This window comes from Zonotrichia albicollis, chromosome 8 (assembly GCF_047830755.1).
Source record: "Zonotrichia albicollis isolate bZonAlb1 chromosome 8, bZonAlb1.hap1, whole genome shotgun sequence".
NCBI classification, from domain to species: domain Eukaryota; kingdom Metazoa; phylum Chordata; class Aves; order Passeriformes; family Passerellidae; genus Zonotrichia; species Zonotrichia albicollis.
In genome coordinates this window covers 22,632,646-22,643,794 of record NC_133826.1, presented here as the reverse complement: position 1 = coordinate 22,643,794, position 11,149 = coordinate 22,632,646, and the positions used below count along the sequence as shown (strand labels likewise).

Sequence of the window (11,149 nt, the reverse complement as noted above, 5' to 3'; positions counted from 1 at the left end):
TAGCCAGAACCAGTTTTTCTGGGAGATTTGCCTGCAAAGGCAAGATGTTGGGGAGCAAGTGATTGGGATTTCTAGGGGAAGGTGTAGACAAATTCCTGCTCCAGCTCCTGGACAGGCCAGTCTGTGCCACCCCCAGCCCATCTGCCCTTCACAAACAAGGAGAAAGTGGCTTGTGGAAATCAGTGGCAGCCTGGCTGTGGCAGCCATGTGCTAATGCACTCCTTGATTCAGAAGAAAGAAAAAAGCAAGTACCAGTGTACAAATCCCACACCTTAGGGGAGCAGACTTCCACTTATTTAGGAAAATAGGAGTCCAGAAAAGCTTATAGGTCTTGAAGCACAGAATCCTGCAAGCACAAGATTATTCAGTTCTCATCTTCAGGAGGAAAAACACATCTACCTAGACCAACTTATCTCATCAGAGACTGCACAGAGGTCTCTGAAGCAGAAAAAAAAACAATGTACAGGGGATTGAGGCAAAAACAGGCTCCAAGGTGAGCTATCCATGGCATTGATGTGGCATGTATGGATGTTAGAAATGCTGAAGCTCAGAGTGGCACTTACAAGGGACATTAAGGGTCAGAAGAAGGGATTCTGTTGCTACACGAGGATTAAAACAATCAATAAGAAAATGTGGCATGTCACTAAAGCAGGTAGGTGGGGCAGCAGCCCCACATGAAGCTTGAGTATTTGATTTGTTCTTTGCCTCCAAGTTCATCAACAAGATGCTGCCTTCATGTCTGCAATGCCCCTCATCCTGCCCTGTGGTTACAGCCACACAGGGCAGGATGTGTGTGTACATCCAGAGCAAGTGATGGGGGTGAATGAATTCTACTTCCAACAGCTGTTCCAGCAAGGGCCTTTTAATCCCTTTTGCTCCAGTTTGCTCTGTAAGAGGAAGAGTATTGCTGTTATATGCACTAAAGTGCATTAAAGTATTTTTATCAACCTTTTTTCCACCTATTGGTTGGCTGGGTTTTGACTAAATAAGCAGAATTTGTCTATTCCTGAATGCTTTCATTTCTTTTCTATCTTATTCATTCATGTAACTCTTGCAAAAGCTTTGGAAACCATACAGAGCACCATACATGCTATGATTTCACAGACAGATGAGTTTAGACATGAAAGACAGAAGACACCCTTAGAGTGGCTTTTTTATTAAACCAGACTAAAATGGATGCAAGGCAAACTTTGTCCACATTCCTGGATTTTCTTCATAGTTGTAGTCACACTTGTTCTCAGGAAGACCCTTATGAGTATCAATATTTAAGTATATAGGAAATCATACCAGGTACTTGCATTTTAATATTCTTAAAATAGTTTAAAAAAAAGAAAAAAACAACTTTTCAGTCAATTTGTATACTTCTTGGTTTTAAGTAGTTTTACAGATCCCTTAAAAGGTTTTAATGTTTGCTCTTTTATATTGTTCCTCAAGGTCAGTCCTTTAGAGGCTCCTTACCTGTGAAGGGAGAATGAGTGCTGTTAAGGTGTACAAGTCCTTCCTCCAGCTTTTTCAATGTGTATGCCAATATTGCATCCCTGTGCTGCACTGCTCATCCTCATCCCACAAAGGCCTTTCCCTTCCATCCCCCTGCAGCTCAGACTCAACACTCAATTCCCAAAGCTGAGTGGAGCAGCCTGGAGAACACGAGGCCACCCTAATTCCCCTGCTAATAAGAGATGAAGAACACATACATACCTTTCCTATGGCCTTTCCTCAAGTCCGTACTTGCTTTTCTCTTTCAACACACCTTGGATATGCCAGCTGTCCTCTCTCACACTGTACTTGAAATAAAGTTGTGCCAGATTCTGCTCCAAAATGGTTCTGTTTGCAGTAAAATCCAACATAATCCCCATGGTAAAAGTAAACTTGGTCTGCATAGAATGCTTGCAGCAGCACATTATTTTTCTCCATTTCAGTTTTTGACAAAGTACATGGTTCTAAAAAAGAGAGACTTGATCACTGCTAATAAAATGATTCTTTTTCACTGCTAATAAATTGATTCTCTTTGGAACAGACTATTTTGACCAGGCTACACTAAAACTGCTAACTAGCTACACTAAAACTGCTAACTATTTCCTATTGTCTTATTATACTGCAGGCACATCATAGTTAAGGAAATAAAAAAAACTCCACCAGATGAGCTTAACTTGCTTCTTTGTAAACTTTCATATGTCATTTGAAGACACTGAAATTGAGACTTAAAAGTTCTAGCTGACAAGACTCATAAATTATAAGGATCTGATTTTAGAGACAGTTGGGGTTTTCAGCCTGGCAAAAAGAAGGATGTGGGAACACCTCATTGCACCTTTCCAGAGCCTAAAAGGGTTTATAAGAAAGAAGAAGACAGAGTTTTTAGTAGGGCCTGGAGCAATAGGACAAGGGGTTGTGGTTTTAAACTGTGAGAGGGTAGATTCAGCCTAGTCATAAGGAAGTCATTACCACCAATGAGAAGGGGAAAACACTGGAACAATTTTCCCTTTTTTCCCTTCTCCCAGAAAGGCAGTGGTTGCCCATTTCCTGGGCAAGGCCAAGGTCAGGCTGGGGAGGGCTCTGAGCAGCCCTGCGCACTGCAGGGGATTGGACCAGAGGGCCCTTCCAGGTCACTCCCAGGCTGTTCCTCAAGGCTTTGAATTCTATATAGAAATAAGTGCTTCTTTATCTTGTTCATCACACCTACCTATACAAACTGGCGGTGAGGTCCATTGTCCTTCAGAACAGTAGATTCTCTCAGAGCCTTGCAAAAAATGATACTCAGAGCAAATATACTGAACTGAAGAGCCACTGTCATACTGGGGCAGTGCTGGGACAGTCAGAGCTCCATTTGCAATAGAGGGTGGAGAGCCACATTTTTCTGTAGCAGCTGCAACAACAATAAAAACATTTAAGAATAAGAAACTAAAAAATTGACTGCTTTATCATAAATTAAATGAACATGAAGGTTTTCTTTTTACAGCTCTCTTTCTACAGAGCTTTCAGTTTCCTGGGCTCAGAGCAGAGCTTCCCCCTCCCTTCTACAGCCTTGCACAGCAAAGGGAGGTGTATCACTTTTCCAAGCTTGGCTATATTCAACAATAGAGTTATCTTCTGCATCTGTATTGTTGAAGCTTAAACACTGATTATTTACAGCAGGCTCCAGGCCCACACTAAAAGTAAAGCAAATAATTTCTAAATAGGTCTAAGATGGAGTAATTAAAAATGCAATAAAAAAATTATTGCTTTACCTTGAATAGCACATTTTGGATAATTCAGTCTGCCTTGGTCACACTGTGTCCTCCCAGGAGATGGAATGGCAGTCTGGAGAAAACTAAATCCCTGTTTACATTCAAACTCTATGAGATCTCCATGGAGGAAAACTAATTCTTCCCGTCTCCATTTCAGTGTTAAGTTGTTGCTGTCCATATCAGTTACATTCAGAGTACATGGTTCTAGGAAATAAAAATGTATTTTAATAAGGAGCCACCTTAACTGGTTTCTTAGCTCCCTTTTGTAGGAGTGAAGAAAGAGAACCCCATGTCAGTCAATAATTCTAAAATGCTTCTGAATTTTGCAAGACAAAGAACTACAGATGCATTAAAAAAGTGCAAATGGAAAGAAATTGTCTGAAGTGACAGCAAAAACCAAATACATGCAAAAGGAATGGCTGCTTTCTGCAAAATTCTTAAAACCCAGTGCCAGGATCACATCAGGGAGTGTAGCTTTCCATTAGATGATTAACCTCATTAACTACTGAAACCACTGTTCACCATCAATAAAGCCTACAAAAATAGATTTCTACAAGTTCTATGAGAATCACTGGGTGATAAAGGCCCTTACTGATGTTTTGCTAAGGGAAAGGCAAGGAGAACTCAGTTATTGCCAGTCTGGTGACAGTGGGGTAACACCAAATTCACATGGAATTTTCCTGAAGCTCAGTGTAACACCAAATTCCCCTGGAATTTTCCTGAAGTTAACATCAGCATGGTGTTTGTTTGTTTAGGTGAGTATATAAAAGAAATCTCAGAGAACACGCAAAGGATGATGGATTATTGAGATGTTAATGAGACAACACTCACAGGAAGTGAGATTTCATTATTTCACAGGATTGGTAAATTTGAGTACTCAGATCCAAAAATGCTGACCTGGACCTTTCAGTCTAGATGAGGTAACTTCTGTTCATTTAGAAATATGCAATTAAAACTGAACTGATTGTGTATTTTTATTTTCACAGTAGATTACAAACTGAAAGGTGGGCCAATTTAACACAGGATGTTAGTAAAATTTAATTATTTTATTAGAGGAAGGAAGGAAAGATAAACAAACAACTCTTGTTTGTATTCCTGCTAGCACTGGTAATTTTCTACTGGGAGTTCTATACATTGTTTTGAGCAGCATACATAAAAGCAGCACAGAAAAATTTGGAAGCCCATACCAGCATGAAACAACAGATATAGACATGTAAATAAAAAAAAAAGCCTGAAAGTTTAAAAACAAAAGTCCAACGAGCCATTGCTAATTCTTTGTTAATTGTATCTAAAAGCCATTTTGGGAATGGCTACACCATTCCTTCTAATCATCTACTGAAAGACAGGAAGAAATTATCTGAATGGACAATATGGAGGAAAGAAATTGGAGAATCCTCCCAGGAAACAGGAATAGCTAGATACTAGAATAGCTCACTCAGGAAACAGAGGAATCTATTTAATTGGCTGGTTTTAAGAACAGGCCAGAGGATACCCAGCAGGAGAGGACTGCTAAAAATTTAATTGTGGTTCATCCTCCTAATTCTGGAATCTTTATTAACTCCAACGAAAGAGAAAAGATGGTGATGAAAAGATTATTTAGAGGTTCCTGCCGATTTTCCCTTTTTATATTACATATGTAATTTGTTATTTTCTTTCCAAGACTCACCTAAGCAGGTTGGTTGCTCTGTCCAGTTTCCTTGGTGACAATAAACAGTACTGGGCCCATCCAAAATGTGGTAATACTGACAAACATATTCTACCCAGGAACCATTTTTGTAACTTGCCAGTACTGGGCCCAGGACAGCACCATTTTTAACCACAGGTGGAGAGGCACAGTCTTGCTGCATTTCTGATATGGGACAGAGAGAGAGGCAATTAAATCTAGATTAGATTACAACATTGCTAACACTGGTGAAAGTATTAGACCAATACTAGGCTGAGCAAGAAAATTTGCAAACAAAGAATCCAAACCAATACAATTCCTTTTCCAGGTTTCAGTTTTGGAAACTCTACCCTTGCCTTTCTGAATTTTAGACATGCATTTTATTTCCCTCCACACTTTACATCTATGCCTACTTTTGACTCTTGCTAATTTACACTCAATACAGATTAATTATTTTTATGTGATGTAGACCATCTTATTTGTTACTTTATATGTTTCATCTATGTGTGGTTCAAAAAAACCCTCATTGTAAGTATTAACCAAAGGAACAACAAAATACTCATGAAGCTGCATGTCCAAATAATACTAAAGGGTATAAAATGACTGAAAGTAAAGGCTCTGTATGAAATAAAATTACAAATACAGAGCAGGCTTATTGGTGTAATTTAGAAAAAAGCAACAATAGCCTTTTATTTATTGGCTACATTGACATCTGTAGCCCAAGCATTTTCAACAATAAGGAACTGTCCTATAGCAAAAGAATAAAAGTAGTCATAAAATGCCTATAATTGGATTGGAGAGTCCCTTTTAAATAGAAGAACAATGTTCACCTACTCATATCTTCATTGTGATGTGATTGGTTTGCCCTTGTTTCTGCGTCTGCCTCGAGTGGTGGTGGTGCTGTCCCAGATTCCTGGTTATCCACAGCTCCTGTAACCACAGCAGAGACTCAGAACCAGTTTGCACAGAAATAGCTCAAACAAACAAACATTCTGCACTCCAAAATGTAATAATCCCAGTTTTCCAGGGAAGGTGTTACAGGTGGCAGATGAATTCACCTAGCTCATCCTTTTTTATCTGGGGACCACAGATTGCCTGTAAAATATGCAGCACTTTGTGTCTCAAGACTTTTAAGAGAGGAAGGATAACAGTTTTGCAGACAGAGAAACTGAAACTCTCTAGAAAATTAAGGCATGGGTTGAAGAATCATTTCAGTTCAGTTGTCAGCCTGCACAGAAGTAACTCACCAATACAGATAGAGGGTGATGTCCATTTTCCTCCTTCACACTGGATTTCCTCAGATCCTTTCCTTCCCAAGGTGCACTGTACATTAACCTTGTCTCCATTATGATATGTTCTGGCTGTGCTGAAATGGCCACGAGGGAGTGGTGGTGGAGGACATTTATTTTTTATATCTGAAAACAAAAAATTGCATATTGTTTTCTGTCTTACCAAAACCATGTACACAATTAAGCTCACCATACACAAAGCAAGCCTATCACTCAAAAGGCTTTTTTTGGCTAAGCCAGAGTAATTTCTTAATCAAATTTTCTTAATTTTCTTCATACAATGGGAGACCCAAACAAACAAGTGATTTTGCATTCCACAAATATAAAATAAAAGTACTATGTCATTGTACTGCTATAAACAAATTTGTAATTTCTCCACAGGGACTTAATAAAATGTCCTTTGTAGGACTCCAGGAAATAGAGATCTCCCATACCCTCCATTCATATACTATTTAAAGCAGATTATGTATTAATTCTAATGCTACAGAAGAAGCAATAAGCATAGCCCATTTCCTATTTCCAAATTAAGTTTGTGATTACTGTATCCTCAAAAGTAGATTTAGGCCTTGTTTTCGCCCTCCTGAGCATCTCCAACTTCTCTGCACTCACTCAAGGAAAGTTCCTGCTGTGTCATGAGAATAAACACCAGGCTGGAGTCTAAGCTGTAGTAAAGGTTGTTTTGTGCTGCTTCCTGCTCTGCTCTCTATCTCAACGGCTTCACCTTCCATTCTTTTGGAACTTTCTTTACTGAGACTCTCCATTATTCCCCTGTGACTGGGGAAGTGATAGCAACTGCTAAAGGTGTGTTTCTGTCCTCAGGACAACCTTTTATTTTATCTGTTCAGAACAAGTAAAGTTTGGGGAGGCTGTACAACTCTTAAAAGTACCACAAGCTAAGGAGAACCTTGCTACAAATTTTATTTTTAATGCCTCTCAAGAGGTACATCCTCATCCCACAGGGCAGGATTAAGCAGGCCTGGTTAACCCTTCATGTATTCTGAACAGTTTATTGAGCTTCAGGTTCTAAAAAATTTCCTATAACTGTTGATTCCTGCATCTGTGGGATACAACTCAGACAGACAACAGTAAGAGACAGTATCTGTCCTGCTGCTAGAGTTCACTGAAATGTAGTTCCAATTACCATTGCCTCCCTTCCTGCTGTCCTGGCTCCCTGCTCGTTGACTAACACTTGATTTACATTTAGGCTACAAATTGTATTTTTATTTTGTATTCATAAAGCATTTCTCGAAAGGTGTGAGCTTTTCTCTAAGAATTTGACACAGTAAAACTATAAAAGCAAGGTACCTTCACACACTGGAGGGTCTGGATACCACCCAAAATTATAGCACTGAATTAAATCAAATCCAGTGACAGAATAATGTTTGTCACAGAAAAAGTGAACTACATCTCCTTCTTCATAGCTTTTCTTCACAGGATAGAAACCTCCATGAGCTACTTCGCTCAAAGCGGAGCAAGTTATCCCTGGGAAGAAAACACAGCAGTGAAACCCCGGCAGGCTCCCTCCAGCGGGTGATTTGTGTGTCAGTGGAGGAGTTTGCAGGGCTGCGGACGTACTGGTGCAGCGTGGGGGCAGATCCCATCCGTGGGGCAGGCACAGGGCCGCCGCGGCGGCGCTCCCGGTGGCGGAGCGGAATCCCGGCTGGCAGCGGTACCGCAGCGTCCCGTTCTGCCGCACCTCCCGCGCCGTGCCTGCGTAGCTGCCGTGCTCCAGCCGCGGCACCTGGCACCGCCCTCGGGGAGACAGAGCACAGGCATGAGCACGGCCTGCTCTTCTTGCAGGAGTGTTCCAAAGCTTCCCTTAGATACAACTCAAAAGTGGCCAGAGCCCAGGCAAAATAATGAATAACTACAAATGCAGCTGTTGGCACGAGTGTTCTGTTGGCCCGTCACAGCTGGCTCGGACTCTCTGTCTGAGACACAAACTTTTGTTATCATTCGATTCCTGTTCTACTCTTAGCTAGCCTTCTGATGAAATCCTTTCTTCTATTCTTTTAGTATAGTTTTAATATAATATATATCATAAAATAAGAAATCAAGCCTTCTGAAACAGAGTCAACATCCTCGTCTCTTTCCCTCATCTTGAGACCCTGCGAACACCACCACAATCTATCATTTTACATCTATAATTTTACAGCTATCATTTTACATGTAATCTTTACAAAATCAGCAGCATGTGAAACCTGACAAGCTTTTTCCCAGAGGTACAGCTGAGAACCTGCTTTAGGAGCACTCAAATGACAGCCCATCATAGGCAGTTTGGCCCTACAGCAAAGACAGTGGAATTCCAGACTTCTGCAAGAGATTAGAAAGGAGAGAAGTGCACAACACTACCAAGTGTTTTAGTACAGCTTGGCTGGGAGGACCATCCTTGTGGCTGACACTGCACTGTATCTTCAGCAGCACCACTCAGGGTGAGGTAGCCTGGATTACATTTGTATTGCAGTTTCTCATGGATTTTGAAGTCCATTTCTGTGCTGTAAAAAGAGCCATTTTCCAAAAGAGGCTTGGTGCATTTTCCTGAAGGAAAGAAGACAGCTTGGTTAGAAAGAAAGAATGGAATATATTTTTTTCCTGCAAGCAAAAGAAGGGGTTTGTAGCACTACTGATCTAATCTGAGTGTCTCAATTTATTGAAGAAACTCTGCTCCAGTCTTCAAACTATGCATCAAACCACCACGTGGTAACCACATGGAATACAGCCAAGGGATCTAGAGCTAGGGAGACTCAAGAAGTTATACATCTAAGGGAAAACTAATAGTTTTCCCAGACTAAGAAAACTGAAAAACTTTATGTTCTTATATAAAATATAAATGGGTAAGTTCCCTTAAAATATGTATTGTTGTAGAAATATTCCATATATAAACCTAGGTAGTCTTCACATAAATAATTCATTTCACCTTGGACATTTTATCCCTTCTGCTCTGCAGCTTCTTTTCCTCCATGCCCCAGGAAAACCAGCCAGGAAATGCCCCTGCTGGAAGCAATGATGAATAAAGCTAACTCACTGTAGCATCGAGGCACTGGAGACCATCCTTTTGCTGTACAAGTTATTCTTCCATCTTGAGTCCCACTTTCAGTTGTGTAACCAACCACACAAGAATAGGAGAGCTTTTTTCCTTTATCCATAGGGAAATAGTAACTTTTGAAACTGTAATAGTACTGGGGAAGGTTTCCATTTTCTATCTGTGGCAAATCACAAGGTGTATCTGTAAAAAGATCAATATATTTCCCACTAAAAAATTCCAGCCCAGATATGAATGGTTTTGCATTAATTTATCTAATATGAGCTTGACTGATTCAGGCTTTCAAACAAGAAAATTCTGAATACTTACAAACATGAAGGGCCTTTTGAGACCTGCTGAAACGAAGACATACTACAATTTTATCAGCTTTTGCTCTTGGGGTTTCACAAGAATATCAGCTGTAGAATAAAGCCTCCTAATGTGAACTGTGGCAAACTGATGCAGGACACCTTAATTTTACCCTATTTTGCCCAGAAGCACGAGAACCCTTTGCTGCACAAACTTGCCAATGCCTACTGTAAAATTCAGTGACAAGTGTCAGGATTAGCAGTGCCTCAACTCCCTAATTCAGAAAATGCTACCAGAAAAGTAGGATAAGCTGCTAGGAGACAATATAGGAGTTAGGCTTGCTTAAGAAAGGGAATTTAAGAACAGTCAACGGAAAAGAAACAAGAAATGGAGATAAAAGAAATAACAAGCAGAATGGCAATAAAAAAAAAAAAACAAAATAACAATCCCCAGTAAAAGGGGAAAACATTTTTAACGAGTCGTGCTGAATATGACATTAGGTTACTTAAAGAAACCTCAAAATAACAAAACCAAAACAAACAAAAAATCCAAAAACAACAACCAAAAGAAGAAATCAGTGCTGAAAAGAGGGATAGAAAAATGCAGGACCACCCCACATTAATTTCTGCAGGTTCCATTTAACCTCCACTATTTTGTAACAAAGTGAAAAATACTTCAATCCCCAAGACACTTCAAGACATGAAATGTTTTAATAGTACAAAATTTCAAATAGTACATATTGTAATAGTAAAACATTGCTAAAGAAATTTCTTCTGAACTAAAGGCTGAACATTTCAATATGACAGCTTTGAGGCTTAGACAGGAATCAGCCATGTCACAACAGAATTGTATTTAAATTCTAAAAACAGTTTACTCAGTAAAGAGATGAAAGACATTGCACTTAAATTACCAAGACTGCATATTCTAGATTCAAAGTACAATAGAATTCAATGTATTTACCTTCTGCAAAGAGTCTCCTTGAGCACACCATAACTAGGAAGATAAAATAGCTTTTAAATCTCATCTTCTTTACTGTCTCCATTTACAGTTTCCACCAGCTGTGAAAACTCCCTAAGTATTACTTTTGTAAATAATTAACTGAATTTTCAAAGGTATTCAACAAATGCCTTAATGTCTATGGTATTTTGTAACAAGTTAATTCACTGGAAAACCTATTTTCATTTGTATTAGTTCTCCAAATAACTTGATACCAGTTGGCAGGATTCTACTTCCATTTGGCACACTTTGCCACCTGTAATTTATCATTTTACAGTGAAATCAGGCAAAGGGCTTATGGAACAATTTAAGCTTGCTGATTACTGTTCCCCTCACAACCTCCAGAGTCCCAAGTTTAAAGGGCATTCTGTTATCAGATTATTTACCTTGGCTGAAATCAGAGGAAATAGACAATTCCCCCATCCTCCAGCCTAGCCCGAGTAAACCAGGCAGTTGCATTCTATAGATATTTATAATTTTGGAGTTTCTCACATGAACAACATAGCCACTATTATTATCTTAGTTATGTTGAATACAGCAAGCCTCTTCCAAGTATTTTTTTAAACAAAACATAAAAATGGATCTAATTTAGTCACCTCACTGACTAATAGCAATCAGTTAATTTAACATCATTGGAGCTATAAGC

At 39.5% G+C, this 11,149-nt stretch overlaps 1 protein-coding gene across 2 annotated transcripts; it reads right to left on the bottom strand.

Moving 5' to 3' along the window:
• Positions 1 to 1,286: 1,286 nt before the first annotated feature.
• Positions 1,287 to 10,990, bottom strand: LOC102067605 (coagulation factor XIII B chain). Of its 2 annotated transcripts, XM_074546258.1 has the most exons (12): positions 10,468 to 10,990; positions 9,202 to 9,402; positions 8,529 to 8,714; positions 7,752 to 7,928; positions 7,482 to 7,658; positions 6,135 to 6,302; positions 5,722 to 5,817; positions 4,891 to 5,073; positions 3,225 to 3,428; positions 2,681 to 2,863; positions 1,699 to 1,940; positions 1,287 to 1,458 (listed from the first exon to the last, which is right to left on the bottom strand). In XM_074546258.1, exons 1-11 carry the CDS (start codon positions 10,547 to 10,549, stop codon positions 1,717 to 1,719), a joined length of 1,881 nt encoding a protein of 626 aa, XP_074402359.1. In that variant the 5' UTR covers positions 10,550 to 10,990; the 3' UTR covers positions 1,287 to 1,458; positions 1,699 to 1,716. The 2 variants fall into 2 exon arrangements, with proteins under 2 accessions (XP_074402359.1, XP_074402360.1); XM_074546259.1 differs by lacking the exons at positions 7,482 to 7,658; positions 7,752 to 7,928 and having other exon boundaries at positions 10,468 to 10,985.
• Positions 10,991 to 11,149: the final 159 nt, after the last annotated feature.

Bases quoted from the DNA above. Each gene is read 5' to 3' on its own strand.
- LOC102067605 (XM_074546258.1), bottom strand. From the start codon at position 10,549: ATGGAGACAGTAAAGAAGATGAGATTTAAAAGCTATTTTATCTTCCTA. The intron at 8,715-9,201 runs GTGAGTTAGCTT...TCTTTCCTTCAG, and splicing joins TCCAGTGCCTCGATGCTACA to GAAAATGCACCAAGCCTCTT. The intron at 1,941-2,680 runs GTAGGTGTGATG...TCTCTTTTTTAG, and splicing joins CTCACCGCCAGTTTGTATAG to AACCATGTACTTTGTCAAAA.